The 26092-nt window shown below is 39.2% G+C and overlaps 1 protein-coding gene across 1 annotated transcript; it reads right to left on the bottom strand.

The window, feature by feature from the left end:
* Positions 1-2717: 2717 nt before the first annotated feature.
* Positions 2718-25314, bottom strand: LOC109439539 (guanylate-binding protein 7). The gene is made up of 11 exons (XM_074335097.1): positions 25195-25314; positions 20977-21171; positions 17966-18093; positions 15821-15930; positions 15424-15620; positions 13802-14047; positions 12596-12876; positions 5536-5748; positions 4363-4465; positions 3845-4038; positions 2718-2983 (listed from the first exon to the last, which is right to left on the bottom strand). The coding sequence occupies exons 2-11, from the start codon at positions 21164-21166 to the stop codon at positions 2789-2791; spliced, it is 1857 nt and encodes a 618-aa protein (XP_074191198.1). The 5' UTR covers positions 21167-21171; positions 25195-25314; the 3' UTR covers positions 2718-2788.
* Positions 25315-26092: the final 778 nt, after the last annotated feature.

Raw genomic sequence — 26092 nt, 5'->3', positions numbered from 1 at the left:
AGCTGGAAGTGAGGTTGATTAGATGTCATTCTAGCTCCTCACAGTGGCTGCACCAATTTGCAATCCCACCAACAGTGCTTGAGAGTTCCCTTTTCTCCACATCCTGGATGACACTTGGTGTTTGTTGATTTATCGATGATAGCCATTCTGACTGGTGTGAGGTAATAATCGCATTGTGGTTTTATTTTTTTAATTAAAACTTTAAAAAGTTTTTTTTTCAGTTACAGTTGATATTCAGTATTATATTAGTTTCAGGTGTGCAGCATAGTGGTTAGACATTTATGTAATTTATGCAGTGATCCCCCTGATTAGTCTAGTACACCCTTGCCACTATACATAGTTGTTGCAACATTATCAACTATATTCTCTATTCTATACTTTATACCTCCATGACTATTTTGTAACTACCAATTTATATTTCTTAATCCCTTCACAGTTTCACCCAGCTCCCACCCTGCCTCCCCTCTGGCAACCATGGATTTGTTCTCCATATCTATGAGCCTGTTTCTGTTTTGTTTGTTGGCTTATTTTGTTCTTTAGTTTCCACATGTAAGAGACCATATGGTATTTGTCTTCCTCAGTCTGACTTATTTCACTTAGCACAATACACAAGGTCCATCCATGTTGTCGCAAATGGTAAGATTTCATTCTTTCTCATGGCCGAGTAATATTCCATTGTATATAGGTATCACTTCTTCTTTATCCAACTGTCTACTGATGGGCATTTGAGTTGCTTCCATATCCTGGCTATTGTAAATAGTGCTGCATGAAAATAGGTGTGCATATACATTTTTGAATTAGTGTTTTGGATTTCTTTGGTTAAATACCCAGAAATAGAATGGCTGGGACATAAGGTAGTTCTATTTTAATTTTTTTGGAAATTCCAGACCATTTTCCACAGTGGCTGCATCAATTTTGCAATCCCTCCAACAGTGCACAAGGGATCCCTTTCATCCACATCCTCACCAACACTTGTTTTTGTTGATTTACTGATGATTGCCATTCTAACAGGTTTGATATCTCATTGTAGTTTTTTTTTTTTTTTTTTTTTTTAAATTAAATTTATTGGGGTGACAATTGTTAGTAAAATTACATAGATTTCAGGTGTACAATTCTGTATTACATCATCTATAAATCCCATTGTGTGTTCACCACCCAGAGTCAGTTCTCTTTCCATCACCATATATTCGATCCCCCTTACCCTCATCTCCCACTCCCCACCCCCCGCCCCCGTTACCCTCTGGCATTGTAGTTTTAATTTGCATTTCTCTGATGATTAGTGACCTTGAGCATCTTTTACTATGTCTGCTAGCCATTGGTATGTCCTCTTTGGAGTAATGTCTATTCAGATCCTCTGCCCATTTTTTAAAATTAGATTATTTTTTAGTGTTGAGTTATATGAGTTCTTTATAAATTTTGGACGTAACCCCTTATCAGATGTATCATTGGCAAATATCTTCTCCCATTCAGTAGACTCATTTTGTTGGTGGTTTCCTTTGATGTACAAAACCTTTTTAGTTTGATGTAGTGCCATTTATTTATTTTTTTCCATTTGTTCTCCTTGCCTGAGGATATACATCAGGAAAAATATCAATAAGAGCAATGTCAGAGTTTATTGCCTATATTTTCTTCTTAGGAATTTTATGGTTTTGGGTCTTATATGTAAGTCTTTAGTCCATTTTGAGTTTATTCTTGTACATGGTATAAGGAGGTGATCCAGTTTCACTTCTTTTGTATGTATCTGTCCAATTTTCCCAGCAACATTTGTCAAATAAACTGTTTTACCCCATTGTGTATCTGTGCCTCCTTTGTCATAGATTAAATGACCATATAGGTGTTGGTTTATTTCTGAGTCCTCTGTTGTGTTCCATTGATCTATGTGTCTGTTTTTATGCTAAAACCATACTGTTTTGATTACTATAGTCTTGCAGTATACTTTGATATCAGGTAGCATGATACCTCTAACTTTATTCTTTCCCAAGACTGTTGTGTATGGAGTGGACAGATGGCTGAGTTGGTTAGAGCATGAGCTCTGGGCAACTGGGGCTGCCAGTTCGATTCCCACATGGGCCAGCAAGCTGCACCCTCCGCAACTAGAATGAAGTTTTATGTAAATTTTAGGATTATTTGTTCTAGTTCTGTGAAAAATGTCATTGGTGTTTTGATAGGGATTGCATTGAATTTATAGATTGCATAGGTACTAAGGACATTTGAACGATGTTATTCTTTCTATCCATGAGCACGGTATATTTTTCCATTTATTTGTATCTCCATCATTTTTTTTTCAATGTCATATAATTTTTTGAGTAGAGGTACATTACCTCCTTATAAATTATTCCTAGGTTGTTGTTTTTTTAAGCAATTGTAAATGGGATTGTTTTCTTACTCTTTTTGATAGGTTGCCATTGATGTATAAATATGCAAGTGATTTCTGAATATTAAATTTGTAAATTTTCCTACTTTGCTGAATTTATTTATCAATTCTAATAAGTTTTTTGTGGTATCGTTAGGGTTCTCTCTATACATAGTAGCACGTCATCTGCAAATAATGACAACTTTACTTCTTCCTTTCCAATTTGGATACCTTTTATTTATTTTTTTCTTGTCTAATTGCTGTGGCTAGGACTTGCCTTGATTTCTTTTTCATCACTTTTTATTTTTAAACTTTTCTTGGGTGAAATTACCCTAACACACATATTTCAAAAATGAGCCAGAGTGTTATGCTATTAAACATAAGAAACCTTTTATAATATACTTAACAGGAATTCTCATCCTGTCCAGTAACAGATTATATCCATATAGGCATTTTAATAGTTATTTTAAAAATTCTTCGAAAAAATGCTGGGATGTCTTTCAGAACGATCTCACGAAATGATCTCCTATTGTTTTTAAGTGTTTTAATCTCTTCTTTTAGTTGACTTATCTCTTTTTCCATCTCCTCAGATTTCTCCTTAAATCCTTCATCAAGTAGTTCTTTTTGCATCTGTAGAAAAGAATCCCCAAATTATGAAAACTTTGTATTTAACAACTGCAAGTAAGCATGTTATATTTTTCTACTAATGTACATATTCTTTGATGAGTTTGTCCAATATTTTCAAACATTTGGACCTGATAGTGCGAGTATCCATGCTTAATACTTTTCTATGGTTGCATAGCACCATCTCACTGAGGCTAGGGAGGAGTGGAGCTGGGTCAGGCCTGTCAACTGTCCCAGGAAAGTGTCCCAGCACTAAGGATGCTTTTTGGGAAGGATGGAGATATAATTCGAATTATTTCTTGGTTCGTCCAAAGTAGGATGAGCACACATGTAACAAATAATGGGAACTAGTAATTCTGTGTAGAACATTGGCTACCAAACTCTATGTTGGGACAAAGGATGCACTGTATTCTCTGTGTATAAAGTGATTCAGGCAGATCTGGAAATAAACACAGCAAATTTTAGAGCTTTTAGCATCCTATATTTCATATCAGGCACAATCTGATACTTCCAGACCAGATGGATCTATATCAGGCCTCCTTGATGGTTGTGCAAAGCATCTTAAGGACTGTAGGACTGAGATTCTATTCACTTGGGGGCACAATGACACCCTATCATTATCACAAGCAGCACTCCAGGAGCCTGAGGCATGTTATTTGTACCCTGCAAACTCTAATACTACAGAAGGTGTGAGTCTCGCAGATTCAGGGCTTAGACATGATCCAGATTAATTTGACATTTCATTGAATCAATATGTCTTTGGATTTCCTTTAGGTTGTATGACATTAGTTAAAATTTTTGTACTTCCCTCCTTGAGGAAACAGGGTACTGTCCTTTATTCACTGACCAGACCCCATAGAGACTTACTTTCAGCTTGTGCTCCAGTATTTCTTCCTGCTCTCTCAGTTGGATTTCTCTTTCTTCCTCCACCTTCTTCTTCAGTTGGACTATGTTTTCCTTGCAAGCTTTCTCATGAGCCTCCATCTTTTCCTGCTGTTCCTTCAGTTTCTGATCTTGCAGCTCCAGTTCCTTCTGAAGGGCCTGATTCTTGGCACGTTCAGCTGTTCCCCAAGGGTTTTACAGAGGAAAGAAAGTAACAGTTATTTTGCGCTGTACCCTCCGGAGTTCAGAGAATGAAATGATTTTTAAATGGTAGGGAGAAATCTCTGAATATTCCTATTAGCCACACCAACAAAACATGCTTCAGAATATGATAGATATTGGCTAAATATGCAACCAGAATTCCCTTGGTTATTTCGGGTTTAGCAAAGTTGTTGGACAGAAGGAGCAGACGCTTCTTATTTCAAGAGGTTTTTGTTCTCACAGCTGTTAAAGGGCCCTGCAAGAACCTCTCCTCCACTCTGTGACCAAGCCCTGCCCTGTACCTGCTAGATTCTTCTCTGCAGCAGTGAGGGCACTGTCTGCCTGCAGGATGGATTCCTCTGTAGCAGCCAGTGACTGCAGGAAGTTCTGGAGAACCTCATTCGCCTGAGGAAACAAGAAGGAGCAAAGACCTATTAGGCAACAAAGATCAAGTCTATTGCTGTGCAAATTATTATTCAATAAAACTACAAATCAGACCCGGGAAATTCTTCATTCTTTTGGGGAGATTCACTGTGTGGTTCTTTTCCTTCTAGGCCATAATAAAAAACCACCCCACTTAGAGAGACATGAAAACCCTCTATCGCAGCCTCTTTCCTAGCCCTTCCAGCTTCCTATACTAAAGAAGCCACCTACCTTCAACCCTTGGTTACAGAAAACTAAATTTATGTGCAGTTCTATAAATACCAATCCTCCATTGTTTGCAATATATGCACGTTCTTTTTCTTCTGAATGGATGCTCGTCTACCCTTTTGTTACTCAGATATCACTGATTGATACTTTTACTTGAGCTGCTACCTCCTTTTCCAGGAAGCTTTACTAAACTTCTTGCGGACATTTAAATGGCTGCCTGGTACGCAAGGCTGCCCTACCACTTGCTGGCAGTATTTTCTTAGGCAACTTAATAGATATTCAGTGCATCACATTTCTCAATTGTATAATGTGGATGACAGTGGTAGCTATTCCACATTATTCTAAGGATTAAAATATTAATCCAAACACAGAATCTAAGATGATATCTACAATAGGAAGTGAGAGCTCTATACATGTTAGCCACTACCATCATCATCATCATCGTCATTGTCATGTACTTGTATGATAATCATTACCCCACCATATTAAATTGCCTATTTATATGTCTTTTTGGGTAAGATCATAGGCTTTTTGAGAACGTTCTTTCTTTAATTATATATCCCCTATATGTAGCACGAAACCTGTTACATCGCATAGTGAAAGGAATATACTCTTCATCTGGATTTCTGATAATGAATCCTATATTTGGGAAGAAATATTTCTAGGTTATTTAAGAGTATCTGATTGTGGATATAAAAGTTAAAAATGTAGCGATATCGTCATGCTCTGCTTTCTCTCCACTCAGTGCTGTGGTCTCAGATTTTCAAAAGAATCAACAAAGACCGTCTGACCCTAATATGATGTTCCTCCTTTGTATTTCTCACCTTAACTCCTTTCCTAGGCACCAACTTATAGGATTGTTCAACCTTGTGCCTTTCTTCTAAGTAGAGTTCGTATCCTCCAGGCACAGAGAAAGTCACTCCAGAAATATCATTCCTCAAGGGTTCAAGAAGCTGCGTAAGCTGAGCCTCACAATATTTCCTAGATGCTTCTTCATTCTGCAGCAAGAAATCTTCTTTCTTTTCCTGTATGGTGCTCTGTCAGGGAAATGTGGAGAAACCCAAAGGAAAGATTCTGTTAGAAGGGAAGGTCCAACAGTAATCCTCTGAGGAGAAGCAGTCTGCCTTGCAGTCAAGATGGTGAAATATGTAAATGTTATGCTTGCCTCCTCCCACATCACACCTACAACTAATTTACAGAGCCACCATCATTAAAAACCATCCGAAGAATAGCTGAACAAAAGTCTTGTAACTAAAGATATAAAGAAGACACCATGATGGGACTGATAGGAGAGGCAGAGAAGCAGAGCAGACAGGTCCCACACATATAGTGTGGTGATTAACAATTGGGATGGATATCTTGGCTGCTGAGGGTCCCCCCTGAGGAGCGAGAGGTCCAAGCCCTATCCTGGGCTCCCCAGCGCCAGTACCATTGCTTGGAAGAGGCTTTCCCACAACATCTCTGTGAAAACGAGGAGGTATTGCAGGTGAGTGAGAGGAGGGCTGCTGGAGTACCGGGTGTTCCTCTTGAGGGGTCCGCATAAGGACTCGCTTGCTCACAAACTCACTTGCTCTAACCTTGCGAGGACAGCAGCTTGAAAAGCTGCAGGAATATATACACAGGGAGGAGCTGAATTGACTCGGTTCAGGGCTAGGGCTGGAAGGGCAGAGGTCAGGGTGGCTCTCTCTGGAGATGGGAAGCAGGGGTAGGTGCCATTGGCTCTTTTGATGAGGCCTCCCCTGATGCTGCCAGCAGGCACAGGTGGGCACCAACTCTGAGTTCTCTGAGCTCTCCACAAACCTCTGAGAAGAAGCAGTCTGCCTTGACCACTCTGCCAAGACTGAGAGATGTACCAAACCTACCTCATGTATAGAAACAAGCAAACACAACTCCAGGAAAAGAACTCAACGAAATGGAGAAAAGCAAATTACCAGATGCAGAGTTCAAAACGCGGGTTATAAGGATGGTTAATGAAATTAAGTGAACAATAGATGAACTCAGTGAGAAACTACACAAAAAGAGGAAACATAAAAATGGAGATGGAAAATATAAAAAAGAACCAGAGGAAAATAAGAATACAATAACCAAAATGAAGGATACATTAGAGGGACTTAACAGCAGATTAGATGAATCAGAGGATCATATCAGTGATCTGGAAGACAAGGTAGCAGAAAACACCCAACTGGAACAGCTAAAAGAAAAGAAAAAAAGAATATTAAAAATGAGGATAGTTTAAGAGACCTCTGGGAAAACATCAAGAATAACAACATTCATATCAAAGGGTTACCTGAAGGAGGAGACAGAAAACAAGGGATTGAGAACTTATTTGAAGAAATAATGACTGAAAACTTCCCTAACCTGGCAAAGGAAATAGACATACAAGCCCAGGAAGTGCTGAGAGTCTCAAATAAGATGAATCCAAAGAGGCACAAGACACATCGTAATTAAAAGCCAAAGGTAAGCTCTTCCTCTGCGTGGCCTATGGAGGTGGCACTAATCATCTCGGGATCATGGCTGTCCTCAGACTACTCATGAAGCCCGAAATCGTCCAATAGATGACCAAGAAGTTCATCCCACACCAGTCAGACTGATATCTTAAAATAAAGCGTAACTGGTGGAAACGCAGATGCACTGACAATAAGGTACGTAGAAGATTCTAGGGCAGGTCTTGATGCCCAACATTGGTTATGGAAGTAACAAGAAAACAAAGCTCTAGTCCGGGGCTTTCAGAAGTTCCTGTTCCTAAATGTCAAGGAGCTTGAGTGCTGCTGATGTGAAACAAATCTTGCTGTGCTGAGATTGCTCACAGTGTCTCCTCAAAGAACCACAAAGCCTTTCTGGAAAGAAAAACCCAGCGGGCCATCAGAGTCACCAATCCCAATGCCAGGCTGTACAGTGAAGAATACAAATAGACAGCTTGTGTGCAAATTGTGTTATAATAAAACCATTAAATTCTTCCATCTGGCAATAATAATAATAATAATAATAATTAATAAATAAAAGCCCAAAGTAAGAGGCAAAGAAACAATCTTAAAATAGCCAAAGAAAAGCAGTTAGTTACGTATAAGAATGCTCCCCTAAGACTGTCAACTGATTTCTCAACAGAAACTCTGCAGGCCAGAAATGGTCAATGTGAAATAGTCACACTGATGGAAAGCAAAGACCTACAACAAATATTACTCTACCCAGCAAGTCTTTCACTTAAAGTCAAAGGAGAAATAAAGAGATTCCCAGACAAGAAAAAGCTAAAGAAGCTTGTCTCCACCAAACCAGTATTACAAGCAATGTTAAAGGGATTCTTGAAGGAGAAAAGATCAAAAATATAAGTGAGAATATGTAGGAAAGAAACAATTCTCACTGACAAAGCAAACAGTAAAAGCAGTGGAATAACCAAGTGTAAAGCTAGTACAATGGTTAAAAGTCAAAGAAGGAAGATCACGTGTAATTATAACAATATATTAAGGAATGCACATAAACATATATACACAAAAGAAGTAAAAAACTGACAGAAACACAAACATGGAGGGGATGAGTAAAAATTGTAGTGATTTTGAATGTGTTCAAACTTAACTGACTATTATGTTAAAATAAACTGCTATTAAGATATTTTGGTATATATAAACCACATGGTAACCACAAACCAAAAATTTATGAGATGTACAAAAAACAAAGAGAAAAGAATCCAAACACAACACTGTAGAAAGTTATCAACATACAAGAGAAGAGAGCAAGGGAATAAGAATGGAACAGAGAAGAACTACAAAAGCAATCAGAAAACAATTAATAAAATGGCAATATCTAAATGCTCATCAATAATTACTTTAAATGTAGATAGGCTAAATGTTCCAATGAAAAGGCATAAGGTCCTTGAATGGATAAGACCCCTACAAATGTTGCTTACAAGAGACTCACTTCAGATTGAAAGACACACACAGACTGAAAGTAAACAGATAGAAAGAGATATTTCAAGCAAATGGAGACTAAAAAGGCTGGGGTAGCAATACTTATTTCAGACAAAATGGGCTTTAAAACAAGGCCTATAACGAGAGATAAAAAAAGGATTTCATAATCATAAAGGAATCAATCCAACAAGAGAATTAACTTTCATAAACAGTTACACAACCAATATAGGAACACCTAAATATATAAAGCAAATAATGATGAACATAATGGGTGAGATCGACAGTAATATTGTCATAGTAAGGGAACTTAACACCCCATTATATCAATGGATAAAACATCCAGACTGAAAATGAAGAAACAAACAGTGGCTTTAATTAATAATTTAGAGCAGGTAAACTTAATTGATGTTTTTAGAACATTTCTCCTAAAAGCAGTAGAATGTACACTCTTTTCAAGTGCACATGGAACATTTCCCACGATAAACCACATGGTAGGCCACAAAACAAGTCTCAATGAATTTAAGAAGATTGAATTCATATGAAGCATCTTGTCTGATCACGAGGGTGTGAATCTAGAAATGAATTACGAGAAGAAAACTGAAAAAAACACAAACATGTTGAGACTAAATTACATACTACTAAACAATGAATGAGCTAGCAATGAGATCAAGGAAGAAATCAAAAGATACTTCGAGATAAGTGAAAATGAAAACACAGTGACCCAAAGTCTATGGGTACAGCAAAAGAGTTCTAAGAGGGAAGTTTGTGTCAATACTGTCAAGAAACAGAAAAATCTCAAATAAGCTATCTAACTGTACACTGAAAAGAATTATAAATATCTAAAAAAGCACAACGTGAGTAGAAGGAAGGAAATAATACAGGTCGGGATAGAAATACATAAAATAGAGGCAAACAAAAAAAAAAAAAAAGAAAAAAAAACACTGTAGAAGATATCAATGAAACCAAGAGCTGGTTCTTTGAAAAGATAAACAGACTAGATAACTTTTAACCAGGCTCAACAAGAAAACTAAGAGAGAGCACCCAATTAAATACAGTCAGAAATGAAAAAAAGAAGTGACATCTGCCACAGAATAGAGTCCAGAAATATACCCACACCTATAAGATCAATTAATCTATCACAGAGAAGGCAAGAATATTCAATGGGATAAAGACAGTCTCTTCAATAAATGATGTTGGGGAAACTGGACAGATATATGCAGAAAATGAAGCTAGTCATTCTCTTATACCACATACAAAATAAACTGAAAATGGATTAAAGACAAATGGAAGACAGAAAACCATAAAACTCCTAGAAAAAAATATAGGCAATAAAAGTTTTGACATCGCTGTTAGTAATACTTTTTTGGATATGACTCCTTGAACAAGGGAAACAAAAGAAAAAATAAAGAAATGGGACAACATCACACTAAAATGTTTTTGCACAGTGAAGGAAACCATCAACAAAATGAAAAGGAAACCAACTAAATAGGAGAAGATATTTGCCAATGATACATTTGATACGGTATTAATATCCAAAATATATAAGGCTCTACAACTTAACACTCACACACAAACACACACATACACACCCCAGAGAGAGAGGGAGAAAGAAAGAGAGAGAGAGAGAGACAGAGACAGAGAGAGAGAGAGACAGAGAGAGAGAGACAGAGAGAGAGACAGAGAGAGAGACAGAGAGAGAGAGAAACCAATATAAAAATGGGCGGAGGACCTGAATTGACATTACTCCCAAGAGGACAGATGGCCAACAGACATGTAAAAAGATGCTCAACCTCTCTAATCATCAGAGAAATGAAAATAAAAATCACGATAAGATAGCACCTCAAATCTGTCAGAACAGCTATCATCAATAACCAACAGACAACAAGTGTTATCGAGGATGTGGAGAAAAGGGAACTCTCACCTACTGTTCCTGGGATTTTAAATTGTTGCAGCCACTATGGAAAACACTATGGAGGTTCCTCAAAAAACTGAAAGTAGAACTACTAAAAATAGATCTACCAAAAAATAGAAGTACCCAGCAATTCCACTGTTGGGTACTTAAAGAAATCCAAAACACTAATTTACAAAGATATATTCAGTCCTACATTTCTACAGCATTATTTACAATAGCCTAGATATGGATGCAACTTAAGTGTCCATCGATAGACAATTGGTAAAGAAGTGGTACATAGGTACAAAATGAAATCTTGCCATTTTTGACAACATGGGTGGACTTAGAGGGTATTATGCTAAATAAAATAAGTCAGAGAAAGATAAATACCATATGATTTCACTTATATTTGGAATTTGAAAAAACAAAATAAATGTAAAAACAAAAGGGAAACAAACTCATAGATATAGAGAACAAATTGATGTTTGCCAGACAGGAGGGGTTTGGTGAGATGGGTCAAAAAGGTGAAGGGATAAAGTAGTACAAATTGCCAGTTGTAAAAACAGTCATGGATATAAAAAGGACAACATAGGGAATATAATCAATAATATTATAATAACTTTGTGCGGTGTCAGATCGGTACTAGACTTATCAGGGTGATCACTTTGTAAGTTATATAAATGTCTCATTACTCTGTTGTACACCTGAGACTAATCTAATATTGTATGTCAACTGTAACTGAAAATAAAAGAAGCAGTCTGATGGCATCAGGATGGATGGGGAATTGGAACCATTGTGCGTCATGAGGACGGACAGTCCCTTATTTGCTTTCACTCAGGATCAACATCTGTGAAATGATGGGGCTGGGAGACATGAACTCCATGGTGCCTTTTTTTTTTCAATTGAAATACAATTGGCAATTAACATTATACTTTCAGGCGTCCACCATAATTAATCAATATTTGTATACACTGTGAAATGATCACCACAAGTTGAGTCAACATCTCTTATGTAGTTGCAATTATTTTTTTCTTTTGATGAGAAGTTGTAAGATTTATTCTTAGCAACTTTCAAATATACAATCCAGTATTATGCATGGTTCCTTTATCAGTAATAAGATTAACAGTGATCCATCCATTGACAATGAGCAATGGAAAGTTCAATATGACTGGAAGTAGACTTTCCTCTGAAAACTTGGGGTGTTATGAAGCTAAACATGAATATGTAGCAAATCAATGGCCCACTCATGAGTTAAGCTGGTCTCTGGATAGTTTTCAACCTGTCATAAATTCTTTCAATGAGGGTTTGATTGTGCAAAAACATAGGAGTAAAATTTATTTGTTGTGCTTCTCCATTTTGATGCAGGTGGATTTCTTCTACATAAACTGAGAGATTTTCGTAACCTGTAGGATAGTCTAAGACAGACTGAAAGACAAACTTTCATGAAGGAGCCTGTGCTAAGTAGAATCATGACGTCTTCCAAGAGTTCTCTTCTCTGGTGTCCACTCTCTAATTAAGCCTTGAGCTTGTGAATCTGATGAACATTAATCCTATGATTAGAGTGTGTTCTGCAGCACAGGTTGACTTTAAGATGGAAATTACCTGGGTGGGCATCACCTAACTACTTGAGCCCTTTAAAAACAGTTTTCTCCAGTTGGTGGCAGAGAAGGTAGGCAGAGAGAGATTAGAAACAATACAAGGATATGATGTACCATCACTAGCTTAAAGACGGAGAGGAGCTTCCCAGAACTTCCATTTGATAATATAAACCCCTTTGAACCTTGTTTTCAGTTGTGGTACACAGAGCAAAGTATGCATATCTTATGCTGGAATCTGACCTGAAGAAATCTGATCTAATAAATGTGTCTTGTTTTAAGCAGCTAATCACTTGGTCATTTGTTTTGCACTAATTGAAAATAAAGAACCAAGCCTTTAGAAAAAGGAACCATTATAGCCTATAGAGCCTTGTTACCCACAAGAATCTAAACTCCTACAATGAGAAACACATAAACTATGGGATTAAAAGGAGGTAATCTTGGCATCACTCTAAAAGGACAGGAATCGGGAAGAATATATGCTAAGACATATTACCACAAGCTTCTTCTGGAACTCCTGGTTTTCATCCTTGAAGGAGTGCTCCATGAAGATTTCAGTGGCTTCCTTCTCACAGGCTGCGTGCAGGTCCAGCAGCTCCTGGAGCGTGTCTGTGGGGAACGTCACTCGCTGGGCCATCTGCTCACTGTAGTGGGCGGCTGCCTTCTGCACGGCCGCTGAGTTCTCACGCTGGACCAGAGTTGTCACTGCATTTTCCAAACAAGGTACTGCTCCACTATTGATGGCATCCACATAGGTCACCACCAGGGTCCCCAGCCCTGGATGACACATGGTATTTAGGGAATGGACAGGAAGTTCTCATTCATTGCTTGAGAGATTTAGAGATTAGCATTCTAAAAATCACAACAATTTTACTAAAGTGAAGTTTTACTTTTTCTCTTTCTTCTTTTCCTCCTAATCTTCTTTTGGGCCTCAATGGTCTCCTTCTCCTTGCTCTTCTATGGATCCACCTCCTTATAATAACATTCCTGTGTCTCCTATTCACTGTCTCTTTTATGGTTCATGAACTCATCCATTACAATATTAAATTAATAACCTCAACCAATATGTGAAAGGTTTCCTAGAACACTTTTCCCATTGAAATAAAATATAAAAGATTGTTTTACACATAATTAAAGTACTTAATTTGTTGGCACTGTTCCAAATGAAAATACAGGGGCTCTGGTAAAAAAAAAAATCAAGAATCTTGGGACCGTGACATAAATATTAAACCAAGCCTGGGCCCATCTCAGCACAGGGCACTATGTGTCCACCCAGGTCGCATATCCATGAATCCAGCCTTGTACATAGGATTATATATAAATTTGTTTCTCAAACTCTGACTGAGCTATCAGACGCTATTTATTTTCTATCTGGTGTAAATTCACAAAATATCTTGTGTATCCTCACCAAGAAATACTTATCCCACTGAATGTCTCATCCATATGCAGATTTGTATCCTTATCAGCAGCTCATGCTTATGTCGTAAGTGTATTAGTTTTATGACATACAGTAAGCTTCAATAATCCCTCATGTAGGGAAACTATAATGAAGAAACAAGCATTGTCTATATGTGGTATGAACATCTGTTTTTCCACATCACATAAAGAAGAGAACGAAATTACTGACAAACCCAGAGAGCAGTCACAGCTTCATCACACACACTGAACCACAGAGAGACACGCTGTAACAAAGGAGACTTACTATTTCCATTGACAATGATCCCTTGTCTTAGGGTCTTAGCTTCGGCATTTTTGAAGACATATGAACAGAAATTTTTGGATTGCTCCTGGAAGGTCGTTTCCAGTTGGGTCTCTGATGCTTCATGAAGAAGGCGTAATACTTTTTTGTCATTTGTAGGCCGGTCAAAGACAAAGCACTTCCGTTTGGGGAAGAATTTCCTGATACACTCTCTGATCTTGTTGTTGTTTTGGATTTGGGAACCCTCGTCTGCAGAAGTGAAAAAGAGCAATCACTGATTTGATTATCTTCAAGCAAGTTTGTTGAAGACCTTCACTTCCAGAGATGTTTGTGTAACTGTAACTCTTATGTCTATAAATCTTTTATTTAATTATGCAAATCTAATCTACTCAAGACTTGGAACCCCCCCCCCCTCTTTTTTTTCCTTTGGATAGAGGCAAGAATGAAGAAAGTACTTTTGGGGAAGAAGGAAGGCACGCATTCCAAGTGATGAAACGTCTGATTGTTCCTTAGTCTTTGTATGGTATGCGCTGGATCGACTATTTATTAGATATTTGTTGAAAGGTAGATTAACCAAAACAATTTTCAGGAATATATTTTGAACAATACAGTCCCTCTGTCAGAAATGAAATGTGGGCTCTAAAGTAAAGTAAGGGTACGAATAAAAATATGTATAATATTTCAGAGAAAATCCCCATGTGTAAGACCAGTGATATTCAGGACAGTTAAAAAAAGCTTTATAGCACCAGAACCCGCTGTAAAAATAGAAAACTTATAAATATGTTCAGAGATTCCTTTAGCAGACACCACCAAATAGTAAGGTCACATAAATGTAAATTGCAGACCTCTCCAGTTTTCTGTAGCAGATTATATTGGAATTTACAATGACAAGCAATGGCATTCTGACATGTATCAGCTGCTCAATAAATATTTTTGAAAAAAATGAATAAATGACTAAATAAACAAAATGAATATTGCTTCTAGGTGCCACTTTTATGCTCTCTGCTGCATGCCAACCTAGAAATGAATTTATTACATTAACACAACAACATATTATATAAGACTCAGTTTGAAGAGAGTGTTGTTAATGAGAAACAGAAAATGAAGGATTTCATAGTGTCACTGGAGAGATATGCCAATGATTTTTTTTTTTGGACTCATATAGTGTATAAATATCCTTTATGTGAAGGATGTAGCTCTATGCAGTTAGTCAAATAGACTGCATGAAATATATTTCAAAAAAATTTGGTCTTTTGATATCTTTGTGATTCTCTAAATAGAAGTTGAGGAACTCTGAAATTAATAAGTAACAGAAGTATTTGTGCCTGAGGAAGTTTTAGCATTAGCTGTAATCCTCAAATTCTTTCTATGGTGTCAATTCTTTCAAAATCGTTTGGCCCGATATTGGATTCTAAATTCCTTCAGTGAGGTTCAACTGTAGTCACTGGAGTTATTCCTGTAGTAATGACTGAAACTATATCCACCTGTCACACACCAATCACCACTAGCAAGCCTCAATCCAATCTCAAATAAAGATTGATGTCAAGTGCTGAGTGACAGGGCTCAGTTGGTCAATCTCACCTACTCAGTTGGTCAATCTCACCACCCAGGCCGTGCTCTGATACCTTTAATCAGCTTCAAGGCATTCTCCAAGTACTCATCTTCAGTGATGGGCTGTCCGTCTAACTCCAGGTCCAGCATGAAATCCCGTACAGTCCAGACAAAGTCTGGAAAGAAACTGACAAACTCAGCTGAGTCATCTACGTCACCAGAATGGGGAGAAGATTTTGTCCTGATTAGGTTGGTTAGTTCAGTCACGTAGCTGAGATCTTAGCTAAGGAATGAGAATAAACACCAAAATTTCCAGATCTTACCCAGAAACAAGATTTATAAATATTCCTGTTAGCCCTGTGTCCCATTCTCTTCAACAATGAGAACTAAGTCATGGAAAAAAAAAGAAACAATCTCAGTTACATTCCCATAACTCAATGACCCAGGGCAGTTTAGTTTCTGGAAGGATACTGCAGCTGCTCCAGGGCCTGGTGGTTGATGGTCCCCATGCTGTTGTAGACAAACATGCTGCTCAGAAGCACGGCCAGCGCGAAGATCCACGAGTCATTGTTAGAATCACCCTAAAAAAGAAATGCTTTACAGCAGGCATCTATAAGCATTATTTAGGCATCTACTCTTCTCACTCATTCAGTTGTTCATTCACTATGTCAGCTGTACTATAACTGAATGGTAAGGCGAATAACATAAATTGTGAAGACAACATTAAATTCAAACCACACTTTGAGTACCGACGTTGACCCCACTAAGGGCCTGAGTTTCTTTAGCTATTAACAGAAGTGAATGACGCTGTAAATATGTGTCAAATATTTAATACAGTGCCTAGAACATGGAAGTATGTTATCAGATGTGGGCAATGATTCTTTTGCAAATTTTCCTCATCATGGGCTTATTGGGGACAGAAATGCTATTCAGTTAAATTCATCAACTACTCATTGTGCAGCTGTGAAACGCCAGACTGCATTTGCTTGTGAGGATATAAAGTTCTATATGGTAATGCTTGTTCCTGAGAGATGAATTTCCTGAGGGGCACATATACGTGGCAACGTGCAAACGCATCCGAGATTATAAACTCTGCCAGGAGTGGAACCACATATTATAACGTAACAGACATGGGAGGGATTCAAAAACCAGATATGTGCTCTGTGAATTTAGAGCCAGAAGTGATTATGTCTGAATGAGATACAAGCCCATAAGGTTGAAAATAGCTGGGTTTTAATAGACTGACAGAATGTGAAATTGTGGACATTAAGGGACCAGGCAGGTGGAAGGACCAACAGACCAAGCAGAATTGCCAGAGCGTGCTGTCATACAGAGGTATTATTATATGTACTATATGTACATATATCACTGGGGTATCCTCAGCACTTAACAAAACCCCTAGAATTTAGCTGCCCAATAAATATTTATTAGGTTGCATCTTTTCCCCAGTGTTAAAAATAAGATCTATCCCTAATACCTTTGTATGACAAGTGTTCAAAATAAGACTTATCCCTACATGTATTATATAGGTTATTTTATTTGACTGAAGTAGTGGTAATGTGCGAGGTGGGAGTAGATGATAAGACTGAAAATAAGATTCAGGTCAAGTCATGTGACTTTGTTACGTTATTTGATACTATTCAAATACATTCTAAGTTCTAAGGGCATCAAATACTTCTGATGCTATCAGTTTACTTTTGGTATGTTTTAGTTCCTTGAACAATGCAGTTAGATAAAAAGAAGAAGGTTTATACAAATTAAAATTTGTTAGGAATCAGTAGACCATTTTGGGTTTACATCAAGGTGACTATTGAGTACATTAAACCAAAAATTTTTAAATTCAGATTATCTAAATTCATGTCCCTACTCTTTTTGCAGTACTGAAAGTCAAAGACCCATTGTTGCTGCTTTCACTTTATACTCAGACTAATATAAATAAGGAGAAAAGATTGCAGCGAACATTAAAATGGAGAAAATACTAAAATTACCCCCATTTACAATGATTTGGTGCACCTAGCTCATGTTGTATAGAAGTCAGTCAGGAATTCATCTTCAAAGCACAGAAATGGACTAAACCTTAATGAATGTTCTTGGAGTAACTAAAGTTTTTGTGGAGATTAAGTAGATTACTTCACTGAAACCCTATTTTCATGGGTCTTACTTCCAATCCTATCAACCTCACACACCTTAAGTAGTAAAGTTCACTGATCCCATGGTTATAGCTTCCCTAGGATGTTTTCCCTAACCTGAACAAGTGGATTATGTTCTCACTCTTTGTATCCATACTGATAACACTGCATATTCCCAACTATGCTCTGGGTCTATACCTTATTCACTGGGATATCTGTAGCACTTAACAAAAAGCCCTAGAATTTAGCTGTCCAATGAATATTTATGAACTTGCATCTTCCACCCCAGTGATAAAAATAAGATTTATCCTTAATAACCAACATATTGAGTTTTCCAAGAAAGTAATTTCAAAGGAACAGAATTTAACCTCATTAGTAATAACTAGTTGGATTTGTAGTTTATAGAAAACTATCATAAAAGTTGCACTGAGGTTGCAAAGTAAAATGTAAGTGGAGCATCAAGAGCAAAGAAGATTCTCTGCCTTACCTTTTCCACATCGCCCAGGCCCTCGGTGTCCAGAAGGACCAAGGTATGATTCTGTTTGGAGGGGTGGGGTACACACCACATCCAGATGCCCTTGGTTTCAGACCTCACTGTGCGGCCCAGAGGGAAACCTGCAAAGGAAGGGGAGAAAGCAATATGCCGTAACAGCAGATAGTGCAGACTGCAGGTGGGTTACATTGGTTAAACTTGTTGGAATGTGAGTGCCTGGCTGGGAGGAAGGTTGCTTCCATTTCAACAAAGACAGTCAATACAACCTTTCCACACATTATGGACTTTCTAAAGAAACACTTTGTGTCCCCTATTCGCCTCATACCATCCATGACCCAAGCTATGTCACATTACAGAGTTAATATAAACTCTATTAACCTTTGTGTTTTTATCCTACACTGAATAGCAATCTTGTCCTCCAGGTTCTGAAGGAGTTCAACCAGAGGGAGGCAATAGCAGGACAATGAAAATCAGGCATGTGTTCCTGTAGCTTCCCCTCTGGTGAGCCACACTGTCCCGGTACCTCTGTTCCTGCACTTAGGGTCACAGCGCCTGTCATGTAGCTCCCTCCAATATCTCTGGTCTTTGCCACATGATGGTATCCACTCTTTTCTAGCTTCTTCAGGCTATAGGAGTTAAAATGGGTACCTAGCCATGCTACTGCCACTCTCTAGGTGCTTGCCCATCTCTCACTGGTTCCCTTTGTCCTGCATATGCCCTTGTAAACAGTCCCTCCATTAAACACTCCTTAGTTACCTCTTGAATGGGTCACATGTGTCCTGCCAGGACCTGGATTGGCCCATCAGCTTTCTGTAGGATTCCCCCACCCCTATTTCATTTCTTTTCTCTTCTTCTTCAAGCAAATAATGAGCTCTTCATTCTTTGCCTCAAGTGGGGATTAATGGAAGAGAAAGCAGAAAAGACCTGTGAGACTTACTTGCCCCTCTTTCCAGAAGCTTAAATTAAACACACAGGGGGAGAGAATGTGAGGTAGATGCCTTAGAACATGAGGGTGACATATCTCGTCCAACAGTCCACGATTTTGATTATCTGCCATATGCCAATACTTGTTAACGGAGAATAGAAATGGACACAATGAAATACATAGGGGAGGTTTATTCAGCATGGCTCAGGCCATTCAATTTCCACATCCAGTGTGATCTCCACCGAGAGGGTATAAAGCCTGAGATGGTCTGCATTCTTCTAACTGTGATAGCATTTGATGGCATGCTGATTAATACAGAGAAATCTGAACTTCCAATTCCCCAGTGAGATAAGATAGGTATAATTGGAGGCCATTACACTAGGTTATGAGAGGTAATAAACACACAAAGCAGGTCATCAACAAGGACGAAGACTAGTGACCTGGTCATGCTCTTAGATCCTGACAAAGTGCAAATCTCTTTTTGTTCTTTCTGTGATATGAGTGGGGTGGTAGAATCACAATTCAAGTGTTTGAAAACATTTTGATGTTAGGGACTTTCTCAGCAATGCAAATACCTCATTATTACCAGTTGTTCTCTGAATAGATTAAAAATGACATTGTTGAAACTCCTTGACTGATTTCTCTCTCTTAGGGTTCTCAAATCATTAATCTCTCACAAAATTGCCCATTAATGAATTTAGGCTAAGCAAGAAAAAGTTCCCTCCCCTGATTGATGGTCAAGAAATTCTCTGCAAGAAAAACCAAGATGAAATGTTTTGTTAGAAGTCAATGGGAGATTGGGAAGCAAAAAGGAGAAAGGGAGATACAAGGGAAAAGGAGAGAGGGAAAGGAGAGACAGAAAGAAGGAGACACAGTGAGAAAGAGATAATGAAAGGTATTCCTAGGGATCTTTAAAGTTCATTGGACTGAGGTTTAACCTCTAATGGTGTTGAGCTGCTGAGCCACTAGGAAGACATTTGAAAAAACTGGTATGTGGTCTTCATAGACAGTAATGCCTAACAGGACATAGGCAGATTGTTCTAAAAATCAGTAGGAACCAAGAGAGACAACCTAATAGAAAACAAAACAAAAACTTCCTGAAATAAGAAATGAGACAGCACATAAATATGTGAAAATGTGCTCAAATGTATTTGTAATGAGCCAAATAACATGCAACTCTACAGTTAACCAGATCAGCAAAAGTTAAAAAGTCTTGCACTAAATTTTTATTAGGGTGTGGAGAATTCTTACTGCCGTTATGCACATAAATTGCACATAAAATTTGATATTACCTAGAAAGGCTAAAGACGTATATACCCTGTGACGCAGCAATTCCATTTCTGGGTATCTCACCCAGGGAAGTTTGTATAGTCGTACATATCCACCAGGATGTAAATAAAAGAATATTTATGACAACATCATTCATAAAAGATAAAAATTAGAAATGATACCAATATTCATCAACAAGTAGATAAATAAATTGTGGTATCTTCTGACTACAGCACATGACAAAGTAGTGAAAACAAATAAATTATCAACACAAATGACGAACTAGATGTTTAATGCACTCTTCTGTGTGTTATGTTCACATGTAGTTAACATAGAGAGAGAGCGAATGGGCACAATTTTTCAAAGTTTTGCTATGAATTGAATAAAAAAAATTGGATGATAGCCCTACTGAGATATAGGATATGTGGGATTCTGCTGTCTGTTCTTCCTTCTATATCTTTTGAAAACAGGGCATATTGAACAATACTTGGGTGCCACTTGAAATGACTCCGTAGTTTATGGCAAAAGTCATGTAGGTAAAGGAAAGGAATGATTTCTGGAGCTGAGCTCCTGAGCAGATGACTAATGGGATGGGTCTTTGGATGAAGATAGGAAACTCTTTATTACTGGACATGTGAAGGAGATGTTGTGGACAGATGGTGCTGCAGTTATCAACTGGGCAATAAGAATTAAAAGTTTTCTTCAGTGGAAAGAGTTAGGCTCATCCTTAAGATGACCCTGAAGGAGGTGAGGTCAGCCTGTGTTATCACTGCTTCCAAGCAAACGGCCCCTGCCCCAGGATGACACTCACCATAGTTCTGTCCTGCCAGGCGGTTCATTAGGTAGGATTTTCCTGTTCGACACAGCCCTGCGATGGCCACCACTACAACAGGCTGAGTGATCTTGCTAAGAATCTCCAGTGCTTTTCTATTTACTGTCAGCTGATTTTTCCGGTTTTCCACCAGACAGATGGGGGCCTTCGTCATAGATCCACAGGCCATGTTATCTGTAATCCAGAGGAACACCTCAGTGATATACAGGTCTCGAAGTCATATCTAACGGTCACACAAGTCGCGTGCAAGTCAGTTTTCTGTGTGTAGAACTTATGAATAGGTTTCCTATGTTTTATGTGTTTCTCAAAGATAAGTATTTAGCCAGGTGTGTCAAGGACTCATACAGATACCTCATGTACATGATCGTGTTCATCCTTAAATGAACCTAAAACAACCCTGCCATGTGATGCATAAAATGAATAGGACAAGGAAAACGAAGAACTGATGATGGAGTCTAGAGAACACCCACATCATCGGGGAAGTTCAGGCAGAGTGGGACATGCGGGAGATGAGGAATGACCAGAGAAGATATCTGGAGTTCCAGCATGATTTGGTCTCTCATTAATTGCACAAGTATTCACTGCATACCTATCATGTTAGAATGATGAGCGGGGAAAACAAAGGAGTACACACACAGAAGTTTTAAAGGTTTTAGTATATATGTATTTACTATTGATCAAAATCACTTGGCTAAATATACAAAGAAAGTTAATAGGGAGCATCCAAATGCAGTAATAAATTCTATAGGATAGCAACTATTACAGTAGATGCCAAAAGCTCATCAAACCGTGGGAAAGCAACACTGGAGAGGTCGGGAACTGATCAGATAATCACCTGTCCCATGGCTGGAGATGAGGGCGTCCCCTGATGCTGCCAGCTGCAGCTGCCAGCTGCATACAAGTTCCCAATAAAGGCCGTTAAGACTAAACTATACATACTAATAACAATGTTATGCCAAAGAAGCTCACCAAACCATGGGGAAACAACACTGGAGAGGTTGGGAAACAGCCAGACCTCACCAGGTCCGCGGCTGGAAGTCAGGGCATCTCTTGATACTGCAAGCTGTGTAAAAGTTCCCAGTGCTAATGTCAGCATGATGACGAATGACGAATACACTGCCAACTGAGGTCTGTCTTATATATCTCTTCAGATGTACTTTTGACCCAAGTTTTTGTTCCTGCCTCGCCCCCAGAGAATTGTCATTTCTGGGAGGTTTCAGCAGTTACTGTGATAAAAACATTGCTTATACAGTTGAAGGGCCAATGCATTCAAACAAACAATACCTACTGCTCTTGCCTGGGACCATTGGCCCAAAGTCTTCCAAAGCCTGGCAACATGCCTGTCACGTCTCTCTGATATAGCTTAGATATTTCTTCACCTCATCTGCTGATGTGGGTAAAGCAGACAGAAAGCATCATCCAATATCTCTCCTGCCAGGAATGAGATGAGGGAGCATTTTCTTAACCCTAAGCTAACCATCCCCTCACATGAGGAAAAAACAACAGCATCTCATGTGAAGGAACAAAAAGCTAACAGACAAACCTAACCATCACCTCATGAGGGAGAAACATAACCATCACCTCATGAAGGAACTACCATTACCTCATGAGGGAGAAACAGACAACATGAAACAATGAAGCTATATCAGCCCTGTAGGCTATATCAGCCAATGAAGGCGAATTTTCCTAACATATTCCCCACACATGTGCTGGGCGCTGTGCTAGGTCCTTAGTATCAAGTCGTGAACAAAACGAATAGAAATTCCTGCCTTGTGGGCCTCTATTCTAGTGGGAACAGACAGGTAATAAAGAAAACAAGCCAAATATATATATAATACATGTATTACATATGTAGCTTTATATATAATTATAATTATCACAAATCTATCTATCATCTCTCTCTCTCTCTCTCTCTCTCTCTCTCTCTCTGATGATATAAAGTACTCAGAGGAAAATAAGCAGGGACTGGGATAGGGAGCACGAGGGCTGAATTTATATAGAGGGCAGTCAGGGAAGGCCTCTCTGAGACAGAGAAATAAATGTGATCTGTGACCTTGAAGAGGAAGGTTTAAAGAACTGTGGGAGCAGGAGTGGACTGGAGGAGGAGAGACTTTGAGAGGAAGAAGAAGAGATAAAGAATGCCATTTGCTCTCAAAGCACAACAGGACAGATCTTTATAACCTACATAAAGTTATGGCTGCAGGAATTCATTTATTTCATTGGAATAAAAGAAAATCCCTTATTTATAGGCTGACAGGGAAGAGGGGAATTAGTCAGTGTTTTAGGATCTGCCCAGATCGGCTTGAGTCCCACAGCACAGCGGGGCTCTACTTTAATGTTTCCATCACACTGATTGGGTGTTTCATAAAATTGAGACACAGAGAACCATTGAAGAGCTTTGACTGTCCCTTTATGTTCTCAAAGACAACGCTAAGCAACATTCATGTGTTCCCATACTAGCCCAGCTGTGTGACCAGTGGAAAGATGATTAAATTCTCTGTGCCTCAATTTTGTCTTCTGTAAAATGGCAACACTACAGTACCAATCTATTGGTCATTAGAGGGATTAAATATCTCATAATATTTATAATGCTCTTAAAAATCACGCTGGTACATACCGAGTCCTATGTAAGTATTGATTAAAACTTGAGTGTCTAAGAAGGTAGGAAGGGTAATTTCTAAATGAAGGTGGACTGGCTTTGCAGTGAAGTAGTGTGACACTTGCCTCCCCAGTCCCAAACAAGTGTGAGGACATATCCCACGAGGAGAATGTGCAGGCAGGACAGCGCCAGCAGTGACAGCTGAGAGGCAGGACACAGACAGAGGACGAGTCTCCTTGGAGGAACCCAGAGCAGTCCTGGGATGGCAGAGCACAGATTTTGGAGTGAGGCTGCCAGGCTTCAAACCCCAGGGTTCAGCTCACTTACTGTCAGTGAGATCTTGAAAAAGGAACTTAACCTGTGTGTCTCTATTTTCTTATCAGTGTTATAGGAAAACAAGAACTCCTGCCTGATCCATTACTGTATAGGCTGGTAACACATAGGCTCTTGATAATTAGAAAAATTTCCCAGCATTAATGTACTGTTTCAACAATGAGCAAGTTAGGTAATGTGTTGAAAGGCGTCAATACATTCAGTGAGCTGCAAATTGTCAAGAAATAAACGGGGTGCAAAATCTTTTTCTCAGAAAATAGCATGCATTTGTTTAACAGACTTCCTCGGTACCATTTCTCTTCTTTTCTACAAGTGATTGGGAGCAGAGTAGGGGAGTAAAACATGAATCTTTGACAGCTATGTTATCAGCAGGAGGAGTGTAGAATTTATTTCTTAGATTTAACATTTAAAAAGTTTTGTGTAAGAATAGGTGAGTTTACCTTTTTTTTTTTTTTTTTTTTTTTTTTTTTTAATGCTGGTATACCTAGATACTAACCCAAAAGCTATTAATTCCAAATAAACAAGTAGAATGAAATAGCTGTATTAGATGGATTTGGATGTTCAACTGTTTCCAAAGTTTACTATTCAGGAGAGGCATCTGAAGATACTTCTCAGCAAGTATCACAGGTTATTCTGACGCAGTTCTTGTATGGGCCACACATTAAAACAGTGTGTGGTAAACACCATTGGACCTTACATTTATTTTAACAGTTGATTAGTGAGAGTAAGATGGAATTATTCTATATAACAGCTTTGTAGTATCTTGGAATGTTAAATGTTAATACAAGAATTATCCGGAGTCAATGTTTTAGGATATAAATGTCTGGAAATAAGGGCCATCTTTTCTTTCTGTTTTTTCAAGCTTGGGGCGGTGAGTTGTGGGGGAGGGGAAGCACGGCCAGGAAATGTCTGAGGCTAGAAGGAGGGAGATGGAGGAGGAAGGGAGCCCACCCTGCGAGGGCTCAGGATTTGTCCCCAGAAAGGACTTCAGCCCCTTCTGCAGATAATTGTAGTATGCTTTCCTCTTTCTCCCAAGCAGGGCTCTCTGCGCAGTCCTGGGTGGGTGCCCACGGAGAAGCAGCCCTGTTCAGCGCTGGTGCTGTCTCCTGCCTGGCAGCCACTTCTGATCCTAAGGGAGACCCTGAGCTGGCTTGAGCAAACCGCCCCGCGGGGCCACCCGCCATTGGGCCCAGGCTGCACTTGGGCATTTGCTGTTGTGAGTTAATGGATATGGCATGGAAGACCAAGTATAGGGGTGAACTTACGTGGTGTGGGAGCTGCAGCCTGGGCACAAGTTCTCAGCTGTCCTTGGTCGTCCCTCAGCTCCTCTGGGTACAGACTGTTCTCTCTGGAAGCTGAAAATTGAGCCAGATATTAGATCAAAGCAGTTATTGCTGAGTATATGCAAAACGAAATCAAATGACTGGTAAGTTAGCTTTCAGTTTTTATGCCCCACCCAGCCCCACCTCTAAGGAATGAACTGGGCTCCAGTTTTGGCTGAGTATGCAAAACAAAATCAAATGACACACCCTGTCCTGTGAAGTAGAGAACCCGCATGACACCCTGCATGACACAGGGTCTCTAGTCCTGCTCCCCTCACAAGAACGCAGGATATGGAGAGGCCAAAAAGGAAGACTCACAGAGCCATAGGTAGGGGAGTCATACCACTGTATTCTCGCTGGCGGCTGCGTTGGAGACAAAGGAAGCAGGAGCCACATGATCCGCAACCTACCATCCGTTTCTCTGCCAACCAACCTCACTTGCTAATTGCAATGTGCCCTTGCTAGCTTAGTCATGGCGGTTATATCAGTGGCTAGTGGGTAACTGGTAACAGCTGATAGTCAACTAGTCACAGCTGATGGCCATCTATTACCCGAGCCAGTACCTTTCCACAGGAGGTCGAGAGCCGGGAAACAGCTCTCTGGGACTCTGTCCCCACACTGCACCCCTACAGTGTCTCGCCTCACAATCTACGTGACAAGCGTCTTCCGTGAGGGGCCCTGTGCCGTATTAGTCTGTAGGCACCTCCGCGTGGAAAGAAGCAGTAGTCTTAGGAACCAACAATGGCAAATTCCTTCCATCTGGGAGGATACATGGTAGCTTTTGGTCCTGGGAAAGGAGGGTCGCTGCCACTGGCACCTTTCCCAGTTTGTGGTACCAGAC

This window comes from Rhinolophus sinicus, linkage group LG06 (assembly GCF_036562045.2).
Source record: "Rhinolophus sinicus isolate RSC01 linkage group LG06, ASM3656204v1, whole genome shotgun sequence".
Classification (NCBI taxonomy): Eukaryota; Metazoa; Chordata; class Mammalia; order Chiroptera; family Rhinolophidae; genus Rhinolophus; species Rhinolophus sinicus.
The sequence above is the reverse complement of the archived record's forward strand: the minus strand, read 5'-3'. Positions and strand labels throughout refer to the sequence as shown.